Source organism: Diospyros lotus, chromosome 15 (genome assembly GCF_014633365.1).
Source record: "Diospyros lotus cultivar Yz01 chromosome 15, ASM1463336v1, whole genome shotgun sequence".
Taxonomy (NCBI): domain Eukaryota; kingdom Viridiplantae; phylum Streptophyta; class Magnoliopsida; order Ericales; family Ebenaceae; genus Diospyros; species Diospyros lotus.
This window is the reverse complement of record NC_068352.1, coordinates 31,650,966-31,660,403: the sequence shown is the minus strand read 5'-3', so window position 1 is coordinate 31,660,403 and position 9,438 is coordinate 31,650,966. Positions and strand designations below refer to the sequence as shown.

The window sequence follows — 9,438 nt, the reverse complement described above, 5'->3', positions numbered from 1 at the left end:
ACCATTGAAGACAATGGTGGTGTTAATGATCAAACCCTAGAATTAATTAGCACGAACCGCCATGTGTGCACACGTGAAACAAACCCACATGACAATCACTCCACTACACGTGCGACATGTGTCGCCGGCCGAGCATAGACGGCGGCAGATCCTCCATTATTTCTGGCGATGTCAAACCTCTCTTGCAGATTCCGTCAGCCTGCAATATGTCACATGTGTCTATATATATATATATATATTAATTCAATTTCTGAGTTGAAAGAACAGTGGGTTCCATGAAGAAGTGGGTTGCAGCAGCAGCAGCAATGGCGTCAACAGTTTCACACGGAATCATGCATTTCAATGGTGTGTTCGTTGGGACCTGTAAATTAAAATTAATTAAATCTTTCTCAAGATCATGGAACACAGGGGTATATATATATATATATATATATATTAATCAAAGGTCATGTTTCAATAATTAATTAATTAACCCGTGTTGATTAGCAACTAATAATCATGTAAGGGAATGGAGACTCGCCATCTAATTATGATCCCACATTAATTGATCCAATAATTCTTAGTGGCTTCTCTTTAGATTGTAACCTTAGGTTTAGGGTGGTTTGTAGCTAGTGAACTCAGTAGGTTTAGGGATAGGGTGGTTGGGAGGAGTTTTTTAATAGCGTTTAAGTTTGATAATATTTAAATTATTTAATTTTTAATAAATATACGACTAAATAAACTATACAACATTTAAATCAAAAGGATTACTTATAAGCAGTCAAGTCGCTAAGCCAAATACCCTCTTAGTCGCTTCTCTTTAGATAGTAACCTTAAGTTTAGAGTGATTTATAGCTCATGAACTCAATACAATGTAGGGTCGTATGATGTTGTCATTTATATTTATGTGTCTAATAAGGGTTGAACCTGTTCAATTTTTTTAAGCGATCTTTATTTGATCGGTTGAGTTAGGGTCGTTGTGAGACTCATAAATCATTTTCCTAGTTTTATACTAGGATTGGATTGGCCTGATTATATATAGATACGATCCTTTTTCAAGTCTCGTAGAATGAAGGACATATATGCTAAAAACATTGCCAATATATACTAAAAAACAAACAAAAGAGACCATGTCTATCCAATGTTAACTTAATAATTTAAGTTAAATTAAGATATAAAATCTTTAGGTTTATGGAAAAAGAGATATATCTTGCTTATCTCGAACTCGTAAACTTAATTAATATATACAAAATTATATGATAACAAAATCGCGATTAAGTCTATGATCATCACTCATGACACATTGATAAGATTCTTTTTTTGGGGGGGTTAAGTTGATAAAATCGTTCATTTAATAGCACATGCACTCCAAAATTAAAGAAAATAAAATTTGTTACAACTCATCTCGTAACAATAGCCAATTAAAGGGGTGCCGACAATATATATTATTTGCATATTTCTATCAATTCAAGACTCACCTTATGGACGAGGAATCTTGATATTATAAAAATAATAATAATAATAATTAAACACAATTAAGTAAGATTAAAGTACAAATAAATTAAAAGCAGATTACGCGTAATGGGGATTTAATTAATTAATTAATGAGCATGTTGTTTTCATGAACTCCACGTATGTAAGTTTAAGAATGTTCATGATGCGTGTGTATTTCCCAGATGAGATCTGACGCAAGAGGTCAAAGGGTTATCTCTATCAAATCACTCAATTATATTAGTTTGGTTTAAACAATTTTAAATCTAAAACATTGCACCTTTTGTGTGATATAGAGTCATCCGTGACATTCATGGCTAACCAAAACATGGTTATTAAAATATATATGTAACTAATTAAGGGCATATAATATGAAGCAAGGATATGGTTGGTGGAGCATGATTGGAAGTTAGATAACTCATCAATGCTTAAACAAATCAAATTAGGGCTCTCTCTCCCCCAATCAAGGAGAGAGAGAGAGAGAGAGACCCAAAGCAATCCTAACTACAAAATCTATCTATATATATGTAACATCTATATATATTTATAATAATAAGAACCCTAATAGAATGTATTTGTTTGGCCATTGAGAAAATCCAGAAAAATTGATGATAGGATTAATCTTTGAATCTAACAAGAAGGTCTGATAAAGATGTATTTATTTTAATTATTATGTGGGTGTCCCTAACTTGGGACAAAATTTCTTAAGAATTATCCCTCAAGAGTGGAGGGGGGTAACAACCGCGTGGGGGCACCTTGTAGTGACCTACTTTTGAGGTTCATGCCACTAAGGGCATGCCAAGTGTACCGTTTTGGGAAGACCCCCAAAAGTTTTTAGGCCAAAAATAAATCAAATAATAGAAGGAAGGGACCAATGGCATCACACTCACCTAACATGGGAGATATAATTTTGGAAATTAGGCAAGACTGAAGGATAGGCACACTAATAGTAGTCAAGAAAGATGTGTCAGACGTTATTTTGTTAAATCTATGACTTATATGGTGGAGGTTGGAGAATTAAGCACAAAATTTTATAAGTAAATCCGACCCAACGTTGCCTTTCTCATCCCCTCAAAATTTAACTTCACAATTTAGTCTCTGCTACCTCTGCTCTCTTAGTGATCAAACTTCAAAATATTATTTGTACATAATCAGTTTATAACTACCAAACCTAATAACGTCTCCAAGTTGGGGGAAACCACATTTGATCATGTAAATGGGCCAACAACAAAACCTAAAAACAAAACAAAGAAGAACCCAACCATCTTCCCTGTCTCTAGAATACTTTTCATATTAATATCATATAATGAGAGAGAGAGAGAGAGAGAGAGAGAGGGTGGGGCGTGTCAAAGTTAAGAGGCATCGTCCACTTTGCTTTGGGGCTCTCTTTCCACAGAAGTAACACGTGGGCTTCTCCCACCCCGCCTCCCCCTTCCCTCACTCACTCTCTCTCTCTCTCTCTCTCTCTATATATATATATCCTCTCTTCTCTTAGCTCTGCCCAAAACAAACACTCCCTCCCTCCCTCGCTCTCTGTAAATTCTTCTGAAACAAACTGCAAAGAAAGCTCGTCGCTTCTTCAGGGCAGAAACAAGATTTTGCAAAAATAGGTAGCCATGGCATCTGCAGCTACGGCAACTACTTCAAGTACTTGGCTTAAGCGCAAGCTCCCTGCTTCTTGCAGAGAACTGGGTTCCTTTCCTTCTTCTTCCTCCACCTCGATACCCCTCGTAAATCGCAACCCAAATTGGGAAAAAACCAGCATTTCTTGCTCCCTTCAAACACCTTCCATTCTGCATTTCCCCAAGCACTCGCACCCAAAATACCAAACGCCTCTGCCCAAGGAGAATTCGTCGTCGTCTTCTTCCACCAATTCGTTTTCTCAGCAATGGAATTTGATTCAGAGAGCGGCGGCAATGGCGCTGGACAGGGCGGAGACCGCCTTGGTGGCGCGGGAACGCCAACACCCACTGCCCAAGACGGCGGACCCGATGGTCCAAATAGCCGGGAACTTCGCCCCGGTGCCGGAGCAGCCCGTCCGGTGGAACCTTCCCGTGGAGGGAAAGATTCCGGAGTCCATCCAGGGCGTCTACGTCCGGAACGGTGCCAACCCGCTGTTCCAGCCCGTAGCCGGTCACCACTTCTTCGACGGCGACGGAATGGTTCACGCCGTCAAGTTCAGTAACGGCGCCGCCAGCTACGCTTGCCGGTTCACCGAAACGAACCGGCTAGTCCAGGAACGCGCCCTGGGCCGGCCGGTTTTCCCGAAAGCCATCGGCGAGCTCCACGGCCACTCCGGCATCGCCCGGCTCCTCCTCTTCTATGCTCGCGGCCTCTTCGGCTTACTCGACCACAGCCGCGGCATCGGCGTGGCCAACGCCGGCTTGGCCTTTTTCAACAACCGGCTCCTCGCCATGTCGGAGGACGATTTGCCGTACCATGTCAGAGTCACCCCCTCCGGTGACCTGTCCACCGTCGGCCGGTACAATTTCGACAACCAGCTCAAAACTACCATGATTGCTCATCCGAAGCTTGATCCAGTTTCCGGCGAGCTCTTCTCCCTCAGCTACGACGTCATCCAGAAACCCTACCTTAAGTATTTCAGGTTCTCGCCGTCTGGCGAGAAGTCACCGGAGGTGGAAATTCCGGTCTCGGAGCCAACCATGATGCACGATTTCGCCATTACCGAGAGGTTCGTGGTGGTGCCCGACCAGCAGGTGGTGTTCAAGTTGCCTGAGATGATCCGCGGCGGCTCCCCGGTGGTGTATGACCGGAAAAAGGTCTCGAGATTCGGGGTCCTGGATAAGTACGAAACGGACGGGTCAAAGATCAAATGGGTCGAAGCTCCGGATTGCTTCTGCTTCCACCTCTGGAACGCCTGGGAGGAGCCGGAGACAGACGAGGTGGTGGTGATCGGGTCGTGCATGACGCCGCCAGACTCCATTTTCAACGAATGCGACGAGGGCCTCAAGAGCGTTCTCTCCGAAATCCGGCTCAACTTGAGGACCGGCAAATCGACCCGCCGGCCCATTATGGCCGAGGCCGATCATGTCAACCTCGAGGCCGGAATGGTGAACCGGAACAAGCTCGGTCGCAAGACCCGGTTCGCCTACCTCGCCATCGCCGAACCCTGGCCCAAAGTCTCGGGTTTCGCCAAGGTCGACCTCTTCTCCGGCGAGGTAAAGCTGTTACTCTCTTAGATTACTCGATTTCTTTAGCTAATTTAATTCAAAATCTATCAATCTTTTAGATTATCTAGTTCTAATCCCTCTCCGTTTTCCTTCCAGGTCAAGAAGTACATGTACAGCGACGGCAACTACGGCGGCGAGCCTCTGTTCCTGCCCAGAGACGCCGATTGCGAAGATGAGGACGAGGGCCACATTCTGGCCTTCGTCCACAACGAGAAAACCGATAAATCAGAGCTGCGAATCGTGAACGCCATGACCCTGAAGCTGGAAGCATCCATCAAGCTTCCTTCCAGGGTGCCCTACGGCTTCCATGGCACATTCATCAGCGCCAACGACTTGGCCAACCAGGCCTAGCGGCCGCCAGCGGCGGTTGTAGATTCTAGTTTTTTAGATTGTTGCGGCGGAGATTGACCAGTGGGATGGCTGCAGATAGGCCCCCGGAATCTCCCGGCCGTCAAATCAATTACTTTTCTTTCTTCTTAATTTGGTTACAGTGAGAGTGTGTGAGGTTTTACAGAGAGCAGCTCGAAGCTTTATGTGGTGAAGCTCAGCTGCTTCTCTTGCTTTTGATTCTTTCACTTCCATGTGTTTATCATTAGCTAGCCATTCAGAGAATCTGCAGAAGGAGAGATGAGAAGAATAAGGTATGTATATATATATATATATATACACACAAACAACACTAATAATGTGTCTTGTCTCCTCCTCGGTTCTGAGTCTCTGTGTTCCCTGTGAATGAATGCCATATCCTATTTTCCCTACTTTTTAATCTTTGCTTCCTTTTTTTTTTTATTTCTTTTATAAAATATTAATATCACTGTTTCATTATTTTATTCAAAAGCAAAATGTCGAAACTTCATTTATCATCGTTCATAAGACCAATTTTGTTATGTCACTAAGTGAATGCGGGTGGAAGTATAATATAAGAATATTAGAATGGAGAATAGAGTTAACTATAAATAAAATTATTTATAACAAAGATGATTGATCAATAATGTTTGGTTATGCGACAACATTGTATATTAATATAAAGGTTGAATACATTGAGGTCGTGCTATTCTTTTATTATTGTTTTCCAAAATAAGGAAATTTTATAAAGGGGTCAATTTTCTGAGGAAAAGGATAGGCAAACCAGAGTGGAAATAGAGATGAAACAAGTGGGTAGTGGCAATGGGGTTGAATGGGCAAGAAATTGACCAGTAGAAGAGAGTTATGTGGGAAGGAAAATGACTGTGGCAGCCTGTCATTGGTAAATGGTAACTAGTCTTGCAGATGATTTGGGGTTCATGAAATCAGCCAATGGCACTGCAAGATTTGAAAGATCTTCAAGGCCTCCCATCACCTCTGATTTTGACAACAAGATGCATGTTTCCATCAACATGGGTTTGGTGGGTGTTGAAAAATCAAACAAAGTTCATACCCCTCTTTTTTTTAAAAAAAAAAAAAAAAAAGGAAAATTTGAGAATTCAAAGATGAAGGGATGGGAAGGTAAATTAATTCCTAATACAAGTGTTCATAAAATCCCACAAAATTTAAGAAAAAGGAAGTGAATAATATAACATATGTAGACTCCCTACTTAGATAGTTTGAGATCTAGGGCTAGTTATTTTACTAAATGGGGGTGGAAGAGACACAATGATGCTACCAAGGGCATAGGTGTGCAGATTTTATTTTTTTTTATATAATGTCAAGAACCCTAAGCAAAGCCATGCCTAACCTTACCATGATTAATTCAATGGGTAGGGAAAATATCTCTGGAAAGTCTTGATCTTTGTCATGGTTGGTGGTGTTGGTTAGCACCCATTCAAGATTATTGTAAGGCTTGATCAACATTAACTCTGTAATTATTTGTTAACATTAATTTTTTTTAAATAAAAATTTCATTGAAAAAAAATAATCTATTACTTTAAGGAGTTTCACAATAAAAGACAAAATTAGAATATCAAAATAACTAATAAAAATATACAATCCTCTTAACATGAAAAGAAAAATATGTACAAAAGTTAGGAGAGATCTTCGTCAACATCACCTTCCATGTCAATCCAACATCCCGAGTCTCATAACAAAATACCAAACTAGAAAATCGAAGCAACTAATAAAAATATACAATTCTCTTAACACGAAGAGAAAAATATGTACAAATGTTAGGAGAGATCTGTATCAACATCACTTTCCATATCAATCCAACTTTTTTAAATATTATGATCAAAATTAACAATTGTGCTGTCCATTTAGAATACTCATCAAAATTAATAATTGTGCTGTCGATTTAGAATACTCACCAAAATTATCATTTAGAAGATATAAACATACTCAAAAATCAAGTCACCATTATATTTCAATGTTAGCAGTTATGATGTTAACCCCAATTACTAAGTGTTAACCTTATTTTTAAGGGTTTGATTAATTGAAGTCTGTAATATAATCCAGTTTTCAAAACCCATTTAAGTGCTTACTTAATTTTTTTGTATTCTTTTATTTTAGGATGAAATATCAAATCACAAAAAAAATGACATTTTTAAGGAATTTTGGGAGAGAAATGTTACTAGAAAATGAATGATATTGTTATATTAGTAACGTTATTATGATAAGGTTTTGTTTTAGCTTCTTGAATTTAAATTAGGAAATCATATGATTCAGACATCGTGGTCTGTTTGTCCAATAAATGGCCTATGAATTCATGTGTCTTGTCCGTTTGGCCGCCAAGAAAATAGTAAGTGCCCAAGAAAGAATCATGTGGCTTGTCCGTTTGGCGACCGAGAAAATCCAATGAAATTATTCGTGCAGCCACTCTGTTTGTTTGGACTTGCAAGACTTGTTTAATTTTGTTTTTATTTTTATGTATTTTCATTTTATATTAAAAATTGAAAACTAAACAATGCATTTAATAATGTTGTTGTCTCTCAAAATTTAAAAAAAAATATGTTGTGAATTATTTATATTAATAAAAAGCCGCTAATTGATTAGCAAACATTAAGTTGATAAAAGGGTGCAAACAATTAGCTGTTCGATATTGAGTTGATAAAGAAATTAACTAGTTAATAGAATGAAGATAAAAATGCGAACATGAAACCATAATCATTTTTAAAAACTTAAAAGAAACACTGATCGTGTTCATTCTCTCTCGTTATTTCTATCTACAAGTGTCAACGATTGACAAACAAAAGTTAAGTTTCAAATTTTAACCCAAAAAAACTCAGGAAAACATGACGAAATTGAAAATATTTTGTCAAATATCTCCTTTTTAAGAAAGGACCTTTGCAAAGCATTTTTCAGGAAAGAAAGGGACCAAAAGGAAAATGAAGGTTCTAAGAAATACCCTCCTCTGTGTTGTGTCACGTTCAGAGGTTTCCAAATTCCAATTCGAATTCCAATGCAGCAGCAGAAGGTCAGTTTTCATTTGTTTTCTGTTAATTTTCTGATGTACCGTGGGGCTAGCATTTGAGGTAGACAATGCACACACATGGCTTATTCTCCATCTTTCAACCATCAACTTTTGTTTATAACCCTCCAAATTTGTACTGTAAATACTCTCTTCATCTCCAAAACTGATTCCCCAGATCACAAAAGAGTTGGGTGAGACAAAATAGGATTCAACATTTTAATTTTCGTACCATTTAGAAGTGAACTGAGTATTCCTTTCAAGTATTACTCATATGATTTTAAACTTGAATATTAGAGTAAGCATTCAATTGATTTCCAATTGAATCAAAATGCTAAAATCAAATAAATCAAAATTGTGTAAAAATCAAACCAAACCCACTAAACAAATACAAAAAAACTAAATCAATTGAAAAAAACCCAAAAAAAAAAATGAAAAAAACTCGACGAAACCAAAAAGTTATGCAATTAAATTTTTAATTACTCGAATAAAGTTTTTCAATTACTCAAAGTAAGTTTTTCAACTACTCAAGTAAAGTTTCCTACTTAAACAATAAAGTTAACAAAAATAATTAGTTAATTATTTTTTGAAACAGAAAAGGGGTAAAAAAAAAACCTTCTATTTATTACCCAACTATCCTTAAAATTATATACAAGTAATTCAATTATTACTTAATTAATGGGCAATATTAATCAATTAATCTTCAAAATAGAGCTTTATTACTCCAGTAATAAGTAATATTAGTTAATTAATTCATAAAATATGCTAGTAATTACTATATCATACTTAATTAATAATAAAAAACATTAGTTAAGTAATAAATTATTTCTATTTTTTCAATACAAAAACTCAATCAAACTAATCGAAATAACTGAAATTATCAAATTTGAAAATCAAACCGAACTAACTCTTAGCTTGAATCGAGTTAAACCAAACCAATAATTTCAATTAATTTGATTCTCAAAAGTAGAAAAAATATTAAGTTAATTAACTAAAAGTCATGAATTCTAAAGGGAAAAAAAAGTATAAAGTCAATATAAAATATGGAGCATAATTAAAGTTTTATGTAATTGTCTTTACCTAATTGGAAGAAAGTTCCTTTTTTTTTTCTTTTTTCATTTTGGGTTTTTTTCACCTTTATTAGCCGCCTAGCCAATCACATAATTTGCCAGACAACACGTGGCAGGAACAAGAATAAGTCCACCGACCAAATGTACTACAATTCCACCACTTCGGACGTTGGAATTTCCACAATCCACACTGCTTTTGGACTGTAAGGATAGGTCAATGCAATGGATCCTACAAACCCTAAAATTGGAATCTCAATTGTCACCATTTATTGTGGATGATACCTAATTTTAGGCAAAAATCTATTAACCTTAAATATTTTCCTTATAT

At 37.4% G+C, this 9,438-nt stretch overlaps 1 protein-coding gene across 1 annotated transcript; it reads left to right on the top strand.

The window, feature by feature from the left end:
• The first annotated feature begins 2,953 nt into the window (after positions 1-2,953).
• Positions 2,954-5,419, top strand: LOC127791483 (9-cis-epoxycarotenoid dioxygenase NCED1, chloroplastic-like). Its single transcript, XM_052321389.1, has 2 exons — positions 2,954-4,649; positions 4,758-5,419. The coding sequence occupies exons 1-2, from the start codon at positions 3,087-3,089 to the stop codon at positions 5,010-5,012; spliced, it is 1,818 nt and encodes a 605-aa protein (XP_052177349.1). The 5' UTR covers positions 2,954-3,086; the 3' UTR covers positions 5,013-5,419.
• The last annotated feature ends 4,019 nt before the right edge of the window (positions 5,420-9,438 follow it).